The sequence below is a fragment of the Cololabis saira genome, chromosome 18, assembly GCF_033807715.1.
Source record: "Cololabis saira isolate AMF1-May2022 chromosome 18, fColSai1.1, whole genome shotgun sequence".
Classification (NCBI taxonomy): domain Eukaryota; kingdom Metazoa; phylum Chordata; class Actinopteri; order Beloniformes; family Belonidae; genus Cololabis; species Cololabis saira.
Window position 1 is genome coordinate 4,110,973 of NC_084604.1, and position 12,276 is coordinate 4,123,248.

At 43.5% G+C, this 12,276-nt stretch overlaps 1 protein-coding gene across 2 annotated transcripts in view; it reads left to right on the plus strand.

Annotated features, from left to right (window-relative positions):
* The first annotated feature begins 11,046 nt into the window (after positions 1-11,046).
* Positions 11,047-12,276, plus strand: part of katna1 (katanin p60 (ATPase containing) subunit A 1) — a 28,472-nt gene continuing 27,242 nt past the window's right edge. For both annotated transcript variants that reach the window (XM_061746885.1, XM_061746886.1), the window contains exon 1: positions 11,047-11,129. In XM_061746885.1, coding sequence (XP_061602869.1) covers positions 11,062-11,129 — 68 coding nt within the window. In that variant the 5' untranslated portion in view covers positions 11,047-11,061. The remainder of the gene's footprint in view (positions 11,130-12,276) is intronic.

The following is a 12,276-nucleotide window of genomic DNA, read 5'->3' on the forward strand; positions in this document are numbered from 1 at the left end:
CAACGCCATTAAGGAGATTCTCAAACGGTTGAGGAAAACTGTGGGCTACTGGCGGCTCATGTCAGAGCCTAGCAGTGTCACTGATGAAGACTGTCACCACTTCTTCTCTCTTCTTTCCAACACAGAGAGGTGGAGGGGTGACACGGTCCCTGACAAGGTTGGAACACTTAAGTTACAACGATGTGTGACACTACAGCCACAAAGTGAACATCTTGTATGGGGCAAGCTTCCCGCTTCAGCTCCCATGTCAGTCGGCAGTACGGTGATAGTTGAACCAACTCAAGCAGGATGCAGATCCAGAAAAATCTTGGTTGGTAGGATTCTTACACCAATGTGGGGGGATCGATGTCTGCCTATGAAAATCATCAACCTCACCAGTGAGCCCATAGCGCTGAAGAGAAATACCAAGCTGGCAGATGTGTTTCCCTGCATTACTGCTGAAGATTTGCCTCAGCCTGACCACATCCAAGTTAACTCTCAGACCGCGACTGATGCTGCAACGCCAAGGTCCAAAGAGGATGTCAGAAGGGCTTTGGATGAGCTTGGTCTACAAGATCTGGACCTGGACGAGTGTGCTGTTTCTGACCTGTGGAGAGACAGGCTTCTCCAGATCATTGAGAGACACAAATCAATCTTTTCACGGGACAAGATGGACTGTGGAGAGGCATCGGATTTTGTGCACAAGATACATCTGGTGGATGAGAGGCCATTCCGTCTGCCTTATCGCAGGGTGCCGCCTAACCACTATGAACAGCTACGAACAGTCCTGAATGACATGGAAGAAAAAGGCATCATTCGTAAATCCACTAGTGAGTACGCATCACCTCTGGTCCTCGTGTGGAAGAAAAATGGAGATCTGCGCATCTGCACGGATTTTAGGTGGCTCAATGCGAGGACCGTGAAGGATGCACACCCACTGCCTCACCAGGCTGATGCTCTTGCTGCACTGGGGGGAAATGTCTTCTTTTCCACCATGGACCTCACTTCTGGCTTTTACAATGTGCCTCTGCATGAGGACCACAGAAAGTACACTGCGTTTTCTTCCCCATTTGGCTTGCATGAGTACAATCGGATGCCCCAGGGTCTATCCAACAGTCCGGCTACATTCATGCGGATGATGCTCTCCATTTTTGGTGATGAGAATTTCACCAGCCTCTTGTGCTACTTGGATGATCTCATGGTTTTTGGTCCGACGGAGCAGATAGCACTTGAGCGCCTGGAGAAGGTGTTTTCTCGCTTACAGAACCACAACCTCAAGCTTGCGCCAAAGAAATGTCACTTTCTGCGAAGAACTGTCAAGTTCCTTGGCCATGTTATCTCCGAGTCAGGGGTGCAAACAGACCCTGGAAAGGTTGAAGCCATTAGCCAGGTTCAAGTTTCTGATCTGATGGCCAGCGATGGCATCACTCCTTCCCCGAAGAAGATTCGCTCATTCTTAGGGATGGTGATGTACTATCAGCATTTCATCGAAGGCTGTTCCGCGAAAGCCAGACCTCTTTTCAAACTCATCTCAGAACAGAAGAGCAAAAAGAAAGCCCCGCAAAGGAGGAGGCGCGAGAAAAAGTGCCCCACTCATGTGAAGCTATCGGCAGACGACTGGACGTCTGAGTGTCAGGACGCCTTTGACGCCTTGAAGGATGGTCTGTCGCACAGTGTGACATTAGCCCATCCTGACTTCGGGCTGCCGTTTATTCTCGCTGTGGACGCTTCATTTGATGGGATTGGAGCCGTTCTTTCTCAGCTCCAGCCTGGTGAGAAAGTCGCGAGACCAGTCGCCTTTGCCAGTAAAACGCTGTCACAAGCCCAGTTAAATTACCCAGCTCACAGGTTGGAATTTCTTGCCTTGAAGTGGGCTATATGTGACAAGTTCTCTCACTGGTTAAAAGGGCGGCATTTTACTGCTTGGACGGATAACAACCCCTTGACCTACATCCTGACTAAGCCCAGGTTGGACGCCTGCGAACAGAGATGGGTGGCGAAACTCGCAGCATATGACTTCAATTTGAAGTATGTCCCAGGGACCAAGAACACCATTGCCGATGCACTGAGCCGTGAACCTTTTGTCCGGTCTTGCATAAGCCATCGTTTGGTGAAGGAGCCTTACCTGTCTTTATTGGAAAGAGTCAATGGGGTTGTCACTGGAACAATACAGGATGCCTTCCGACTGACCACCAATTGCCAGGGCATTCAGACCACTGAGGACCGAACTGATAGGGACCTTAGTCCAGAACAGGATCTCGTTCACCTCTCTGGCGGTGCCATTGATAAAGAGGAAGTGTTGGCCATCTTGGACGCCCATCGCACTGGTGGTGTCTCTCTTCTCTCTGGTGCGAGCCCATCATCATTACAACTGCCTGAGGAAGACCCATCTGTCATCATACCATCCAGTCAATTGCACAGCCTACAGCAGCAGGACGCTACAGTGAGCAGGGCCCTTTTCTACATCCAGCGACATCAGCGACCAAACAGGAAAGAAAGAGTGACTGAGTCAAGCTGTGTACTCAGACTATTGAAGCACTGGGGGAAGTTAAAAGTGCGTGACGGAATTCTCTACAGAGTAAAGAGGGATCGTCACATGAACAGGAAGGTCTTTCAATTTGTTGTACCAGAGTCTCTGAAACAACAAGTCCTGCAAGGTGTACATGATGCAGCTGGTCACCAGGGCCGATCGAGAACGCTCTCCCTGGCTAGCGACCGATTTTTCTGGACAGGCATGGGGAAGGATATTGTGAGGCATGTGAAACACTGTCAGAGGTGCATCCTAGGGAAGACTCCTGAGCCAGATGCCCGTGCTCCCCTTGAGAACATCCGCACTTCAGCTCCCATGGAGCTAGTTTGCATTGATTTTTGGACAGCGGAGTCAGGTGACAAGAAAACAACTGACGTCCTTGTTGTGACTGACCATTTCTCAAAGTTGGCTCTCGCCTTTCCATGTAGGAATCAGTCCGCGAAGCAGGTTGCTCGCTGTTTGTGGGACAAGTTCTTTTGCATATATGGATTCCCCAAACGGATTCACTCGGATCAGGGGGCTAACTTTGAGAGTAAGCTCATCAAAGATCTCTTTGAGATGGCAGGTGTTCACAAGTCCCACACAACACCCTATCACCCCATGGGCAATGGGATCACTGAGAGATTCAACAGGACTCTTGGAGGCATGATAAGAACTCTCCCCCCAAAGTGCAAATCCAGGTGGCCGCAGATGCTCCAGATGTTGACCTTCTGCTATAATTGCACAGTACACGAAACCACGGGCTTTGCCCCGTTCTACCTGATGTTTGGGAGGATCCCACGCCTGCCCATTGACATAATGTTCCATCATGTCCTGGGAAATTCTAACATTGTCAGCCATCATGAGTTTGTACACCACCTAAGGAGAGGTCTCTCTGAAGCGGCACAGATTGCGCAGCAGCATGCCTTTGGTGAACAAGAACGTCATGCCAAACTCTATAATCGCCGGATCAAGGGGTCACCGTTGACTCTGGGGGACAGGGTGCTGCTTGCCAATCGCGGTGAGAAAGGCAAGAGGAAGGTCGCCGACCGGTGGGACTCAACCCCTTTTGATGTAGTGTCTGTGAGACCCGGACTTAACGTGTACAGGATTCGGGATGGTGTGACAGGAAAGGAGAAGGTTGTACATAGGAACATGCTGCTCCCGGTTGACTTCCTGACATTCCCTGAGCCGGATGGCCAAAGTGCGGTCTCTGGAGAGTCACTGTCTGCCGTGCAATCTGGTGGTGTCCGCAGCTTTGATGTGGATAATCGGGAGGATGCTCGATCACGCACCATGAACTGGCTCATGCAGTCACCTGTCCAGACACAGACGGAGTGTGAGAGTTTTTCTGGAAGGACTGACCCCAGCGAAACCTCGCTTTTGGTTGCCAGGGAGGGGGACCAGCCAGAGGAGCTGCCAGGCATTGTTGCTGACAATTTTGAGCATGATCACATAACTCATGCACCGACTATCTCATCAGACCCAGTTCATGACACAGAACCCTTACCTGTAGATGTACCTGTAGCCTTAAGTGACTCTCCCGCTCCAGTTGAGGTTGAGCTAGAGGAGGTAGTCTGCACATATCCACAGGCCGCACAACCCCCTTCAGGTTTCACAAGGTATGGGAGAACCATCAGGCATCCAAATAGGCTTATTTGTGAGATGTCAGGTCAGAGATTCATGAAGAGTGCTGATTTTAGGATGGGGTCTGTGTGTGCCTTCGTTGCGACTAATGTGCCTATGTTGAATTGTGTGTAGAGCATCTACTGCTATTTTGTGACAAGTTGTCACTTTATTTTCCTTTGTTTATTGGTTTGATTTTGTTTATGGACTGGAGGTATGTGACCCTCCATAGAGCGAAGTCATGTACGAGTGTGTGAGATGTAAAAGGCATCTCTGGTTATCTGTGATAAGTATGGGTTTTGGTACCGCCCCATACTTACACACTTCTTTAGGAAGAATTTCTGATATTGACATTTTATTTTTGTACATCACTGCTCGGAATCCACAAAAAAAAAAAATTTCTTTCTTATTTTTCCTCTCTTTGTATGTTGCCCCTATTTAGCATAATTTAAGGGGGGTGTATGTAACGGAGTAGAATAATACTGATTAAATTGTGCAAAAGTAGTGCAACACTGCCATCTACTGGCGCAGTGGTTGGCGAGGGTTCGCACAGACCAGTGAGGATTTCACTGTGGTAAGTTGTGCTTTTGCATGGTCCGGGATGTTAATTAATTTTATTTTGTTTCAGAAGTTAATGTTTCGATTTCTGCTCTGCAATATTCTTACAAGGATCTAGGTTAACTGTTTTTAGCAAAGACTGTTTATTTGTTGCTGGAATTGTGTGTTTGAAGATCAGAGAAACGATTTTTTTATGTTAACCTAGCTTAATTGGTTTTGCACGTGTTTCATATTATTCAGACAGTATCCCGAGACCCATGCAGATCCTCTGTCTTCATACCACTGTGGTTATGTTTGTGTTGCAGGTAATATATGTATTTCTTATTTTTATCTGTTTTTGATGCTTTATTGTGCAGTCTTGTTATCTGCAGTTGAGTTTATCATATAATTATTGTATTATACCACTATACGATCACACCATTATCATTTTATTTTGCAACTTTAAAATGTAGACTATATTTTTGTTTATGGAATTGCACAGACCAGTGAGGATTTCACTGTGACAGTATCCCGAGACCCATGCAGATCCTCTGTCTTCATACCACTGTGGTTATGTTTGTGTTGCAGAGCTGAGGAATAAAAACACCTATAGTCTACCTGGTCGGCATCTGTCATATGTGGAAGCGACAGTAGTGTGGAGCTGCATCTTTTCACACACAGCTGTGACCCGTCACATATATATATATATATATATATATATATATATTTATTGTTGCTTGTTGTGGGATGTTGATGTTGTTTTCCTGTGGTTTGTATAACATCTAATTAAAAGTGCGGTTTAACTTGCAGGAAGAAACGTTATTCTCTCTGTGGTTCAAAACACACCGAGCCCACACACCTGTGTCTATTTAATACTTGATTGTGTGAAGTGACCCATTACCGAGGTGATTACTGCCCCCTTGTGGCTTGGTATATTAGTAACACCAAAAGTATATTAACTAGTCTTTCAACAAAAACTAAAAGAAACTAAAAACAGCCATATTGGCTCCAACAATAATTATTGAACTAATTATTAGTGCCACGGCTGCGCCACGTGGCACTCCTCCTCCATTGAGCTTCGCAATGGAGGAGGAGTGCCTCGTGCGCAGCACGAGGCACTCATACTATTGCTCAGGCTTATTCCATATTCTTCCGTAAAAACTTTGGCGCGTAACTAGTCCCGCAGCTTTGAGAAAACGCGAAAAGTAAAAACGTAGAAACGTGCGCCTTAAGCGGGAATCGAGTGGTATGACTTTTATTAGCGATTGGCGTGCACGTTTTTGCGCAACGTGCACAAACGTGCGCTTTTTGCCCCATCCGGAACGCATTGCGAGAACTTTGGGGCCTCACCACTCGCACACCGTTACTCGAAAAATTCTGAACCAATTTAGAAAATTGTAGGCCCTGAATTTAACTACAGTCCTGTGGATTTTCAGAGCGATGGCACAAATAGTTTTTGCACGAAGTGCAAAAACATTTCCAAATTTCCAAACTAATGGGGAGATTTTCCCATGTAAGTGAATGGGGCAGAATGTAACACTGTGGATGGGAGGAGGTAAAAAAAAAGCCAAATTCACCTTTTTTCAGAGTCACATATCTTTCTCATACTTGCACGTAGAACTGTCATTCAAACTTCAAAACGGAGGAAAACTTCTCCTCTCTCTCCAAACCCCAAACTGTTTTTTCCTAAGATGTACACTTTTCAAGATATGAGCCCTCAAGCGAGGACTGGAAATCACTTCTTTGTCAAATCTACAGTGCGGTTCTAATTCATTAGAGTGTGGAAACGTTCAAAAAATGATCATAATTTTTATTTGTAACTTGACCTCACGGCCAAACCGTAAAAGGTAGACAGATCATTTTTGGTCAGAATATAGACATAGGTGTTGTGATTCATAAAATGTGACTTTGACAGGCGTGGTGTGCACAAAATTTTAACGGGGGAGCCAACAGACACGCCAATTCCTGTCTCGCTCTTCATTGACTCTTATGTTAAAAAACATTTTCTTAAAAAAAATCTCATTTTTGTTTTCGAATTGCCGTTACTAACACATTTTAAGGAATATCTGTATGAAAATAACATTTAGATAATCTGGTAAGTTCTCTGTTTCTCAAAATGTTTTCGTTTTTCTGCTAAGAGCTACGGTTTGAGCGCAAAGTGGAGTGATTTCAGGTTTGTCACAACCGAAAATCCAGCTGAGTCATTCCCGCTCCCTCTGTATCAGGTTCTTGTTGCCCCAGCAACCAGAGCTCAGCTGTTGACTGATTAGACTGACCCAGAACTGGTCACATGACCCAGTCAGTACCATGGATGTATTAATAAAAACTGGATGGGACTTTGAAAATGGCCGCCCATTCATTTCAATGCATTTTACTCACTCAGCGCATACGCTGAAAAAGTTCCTGACTTCCGGGTTTACTTCCGCATACAGCGGCCCATAGAGCATGCGCAGTTGAGTCACCTCCCATGATGCTCTGGGGCCTCCCATCATGCCCCGCGGCAATGCCGCGAATATTAATATAATATGTATTAATATAATATATTAATTAATGTATATTATTACATGTATAGTATTACATATATTATTAATGTATTAATATAATATAATTACATAATATATATTAATATAAACATTCGTGGAATGCACGGTCACTGTGACGTCAGCCGTGACGTCACGCCCAGAAAGAGACTTTTCTTTTACTTTTCTGGCCGTTATAAAACATTTTTGATGGATATAAAGTCCATGACTTAAAAATATAGAATACAAAGATTAGTAATTGCCGGAGATTACAGCTGGAGGTGTTCTGTGAACAGTTTTAGAGGCTTCTCTTTTACTATTGCGGTCTATGGGAAAAAAGCTTTCTGGGCCGCATGGGATTTTTGGTTGCAGTACCGCGGCTGGCCACTGGGAAAAATCGGCGCGCCTTCTGACTGCCAGACCCGGGGGCTGGTCAGTACAGACTTCATAGTATAACCTGGAAAATGGAGAAATCTGAACCCTGACCTTTTGACCTTAGATGAACACACACACACACACACACACACACACACACACACACACACACACACACGATAGGTGTTATTATGGGATGGCAGGTGTTTTTATAGGATGTTAGTGTTATTATGGGATGTCAGGTGTTTTTATAGGATGTTAGTGTTATTATGGGATGGCAGGTGTTTTTATAGGATGTTAGTGTTATTATGGGATGGCAGGTGTTTTTATAGGATGTTAGTGTTATTATGGGATGGCAGGTGTTTTTATAGGATGTTAGTGTTATTATGGGATGGCAGGTGTTTTTATAGGATGTTAGTGTTATTATGGGATGTTAGTGTTATTATGGGATGGTAGGTGTTTATTATGGGATGGTAGTGTTATCGGTGTTAGCGGTCCCGTTAGCGGTTCTGTTAGCGGTCCTGTTAGCGATCCTGTTAGCGGTCCCGTTAGCGGTCCAGTTAGCGATCCCGTTAGCGGTCCAGTTAGCGACCCCGTTAGCGGTCCCGTTAGCAATCCCGTTAGCGGTCCCGTTAGCGGTTCCGCTAGCGGTTGTTAGCGATCCCGTTAGCGATCCCGTTAGCGGCTCGGTTAGCGGTTGTTAGCGATCCCGTTAGCGATCCCGTTAGCGGCTCGGTTAGCGGTCCCGTTAGCGGTCCCGTTAGCGATTCCGTTAGCGATCCCGTTAGCGGTCCCGTTAGCGGTCCAGTTAGCGATCCCGTTAGCGGTCCAGTTAGCAACCCCGTTAGCGGTCCCGTTAGCAATCCCATTAGCGGTCCCGTTAGCGGTTCCGCTAGCGGTTGTTAGCGATCCCGTTAGCGGTCCCGTTAGCGGTTCTGTTAGCGGTCCCGTTAGCGGTTCTGTTAGCGGTCCCGTTAGCGGTTGTTAGCGGTCCCGTTAGCGATCCCATTAGCGGCTCGGTTAGCGGTCCCGTTAGCGGTTCCGTTAGCGGTCCCGTTAGCGGTCCCGTTAGCGGTTCAGTTAGCGATCCCGTTAGCGGTCCAGTTAGCGACCCCGTTAGCGGTCCCGTTAGCAATCCCGTTAGCGATCCCGTTAGCGGTCCCGTTAGCGGTTCTGTTAGCGGTCCCGTTAGCGGTTCTGTTAGCGGTCCCGTTAGCGGTTGTTAGCGGTCCCATTAGCGGTCCCATTAGCGGCTCGGTTAGCGGTCCCGTTAGCGATCCCGTTAGCGGTCCCGTTAGCGGTTCCGTTAGCGGTCCCGTTAGCGGTTCCGTTAGCGGTCCCATTAGCGGTCCCGTTAGCGGTCCCGTTAGCGGCTCGGTTAGCGGTCCCGTTAGCGATCCCGTTAGCGGTTCAGTTAGCGATCCCGTTAGAGGTTCCGTTAGCGGTTCTGTTAGCTATCCCGTTAGCGGTCCCGTTAACTGTTTTGTTAGCGGTTCTATTAGCCCATTACATATTTTCTGTAATAACTTTTGAATGGTTTGACATAGAGAGTCATGGGTGGTGTCATTGGAATCTGTATCAAGTCCTTGACCTTCATGGGTGCAAATAAGCCCCGCGATCATCCGGCAGTAGTCCGTGGCACTTCAAAATTTCCCGGGAATTTTGTCTAGTTGAATATTATTATTCAGTGGCACTGGGCAGGTGCAGGATCAACCAGCAGCTTTGCAGATGTGTGAGTCATTTGCAGTCTGGATGCAGACAAAGAAATGTCTTGTTTTATCTTATACAGAGGTGGGTTTTCTTTATGAAACACCTGCAGAAGTTAATATTTTTCAGTCAGCAGCAGAAAGAGACATTGGGCGTGCACCAGCAAAGACTGGGTGTGCCAAATTTATTTTCAACAAAACTGGACGTTACACCTCCACAAACATTCAAAAGCATGTATATCCAACATTATTAACAGTACAAAACATATCCACACGTTATGTGTGCTCTCATCAGTAATTGTACTGTTCTCCCCCAACGCCTTCCCAGGGTCAACAGTCAGATAACTCCTCTTCAAAACAAACCACAGAGACAAGTTCTAATTCCTTTCGAACTCTTTATGGTTCATTCGATGAAGTAGGGTAAAACTGGGAAAACAGAATAGAATACAATCTATTTAGAATACAAATAGGTAGCCTAAACAGTCCGTCAGAGTAACGTCGGGTTACTATTTAGTCTTCTAACAGAGAAATGTTGTTTACCATGCAACGTTCACAACCAGATAGTAACCCGAATATCTTTCAGAATCACAATAATTCATAAAACATACCAATGATGCTTTGAAAAGGAAACCTTGAGGCTCTGGGAAGTGTCAAACTCTCGGAGCGGAAGTATTTTTAAAAGAAACGGAAGTATGCGAAAAGCGTAGAAATAAAATAAGAGTACTGAACCGTTGGCGTGAAATTAGAAATTGGCTATCTTTAAAAATGAATGACATTCCAAAATTAGAAATCGCTAATATTATTTTTTACATAGATACAATTGATAAATCAGTGTCCTTCTTGGTTAATGTCATTCTCTTACTGGATAAATACCATATACACTGTTGTAAGTGGAGAAAAATGAAGCCCTCTTTCCAATGTTTTTTAAATGATTTTAAAAGTTTTTTTGTCTCCATAAAAAAAAATTATTAGCCAATATATCAAAGTATCTTTTATTTTAAGTCTCTTTCTGAAATGTCGATGCTATTTGCTTTAAAATGCCTTACTGTTTTTTTGTTATTAATTTGACTTGTCTACCTTATTCATGATACCTCCCATAATATGTTCTATTTTCTTATATTGTATTTCCTCTACTAGCAGCTTGTATAAATGTGTTTTTTTTACCTTGTCTGCACATATAGTAATGGTTAATACCATGCTGGTAAGAACCTAAAGCATATACAGGACTGTCTCAGAAAATGTGAATATTGTGATAAAGTTCTTTATTTTCTATAATGCAATTACAAAAACAAAAATGTCATACATTCTGGATTCATTACAAATCAACTGAAATATTGCAAGCCTTTTATTATTTTAATATTGCTGATCATGGCTCACAGTTTAAGATTAAGATTCCCAGAATATTCTATTTTTTTTAGATAGGATATTTGAGTTTTCTTAAGCTGTAAGCCATGATCTGCAATATACAGAAAATCACAATATTCAAATTTTCTGAGACAGTCCTGTATATATATATGCATTTTTGATATAAAATATATATGATATATTTTTAAATATTTCATATATATTTATTTTATTAATATATATATATATATATATATATATATATATATATATATATATATATATATATATATATATATATATATATATATATATATATATATACCCATTTTTAAATGTGTGTTTAAATGTGTTTTCTTGTTTATAAATTGTGTTCAATAAAAAAAAAAAGGATGGGATTCCGGCTGTGTCCCACCGGAACTAGTTCCGTGTTGAAGCGGAGCCGCTTTCCGTTGGTTCCGCCTTAATGTTTTTCAAACCGCTTCAGCGGAGTTCACATCAGCCGCGGCCGCGGGGACTCTCTTCATCCAAAAAGTTGAGTATATCCCTTATTTAAACCCGTTTTGAGAACTACATCCTACTTACGCCAATTCTAGGAAGTTTTTTTTCCTGAACATTGGAGGTCGAGGGATTTGGGAGCGACAGTGTAGTTTGATCCAGGGACAGAAAAACTAAAACTAATTAACGCCAACAACAACGTCAGGGCACTTAATGTGGCGACGTCCGCCTGAACGACGAGTTTTTCATTTATATTGCTACTGTTTAACTACTTTGGCAGGTTACGTGTCATCTGTGTGTTTAGTTTTGTATTTAGCCACAAACAGGAGTGCAGGGCGAGGCTGCGCAAACTCAGTGGGGACAGAAGTTCAACGTAGATAAAAGCACTTTTATCACCTGAGCTGCAACAGGTGTGCACATGCATCCCTAACTCTGTTAAACGCAGATAAAAAAGCACTTTTACAAATGCATCCCTAACTCTGCATACGTCCAGGTTAAGTTGAACTGTGTCCACGTGAACGCTGCAAAATCACTCGTGACTTTCTGTTCCAGCAAACGGCTCCAGGGAGGAGAGACCTCCCGTGAAATAGAAATAACTATACAAAAATCAGGGGGGGTGGTGGATATCATATGGGGACAGATAATTGGGCTGATTACAAATAATATAATATATTACAAATAATAGCAGTGACCAAAACAGCTGCAGAAATACTGCAGGAATGACATAGCAGCAGTTAAATGCAGCCTTCTGTAAGCTTTAAATATCCACTGGGCTTACATCAAATACATCAAAACACAACAATAAAAACACTTTTCTGAACTTATCAATATGACTCTGTCCTTCACAGGATAAGTAAAATGGATCACTGCAAAAACTCAAAATCTTAACAAGAATATTTGTCTTATTTCTAGTTAAAATGTCTCATTTTAGTAAAAAAAAAAATCTCATTACACTTAAAACAAGACTCATCACTGGAAAAAACAACTATTTTCACCTGTTTCAGGTAGATTTTCACTAAAAATAAGTAGAAAAATCTGCCAGTGGAATAAGATTTTTTTGCTTGTAATGAGAAGATAAATCTTGTCCCACTGGCAGATTTTTCTACTTATTTCTTTTTTTTGTAATTCAAGTTTTTATTTCTTATTCTTTGGTGTTTGACAGTACAAAACTTCACATTGTGAG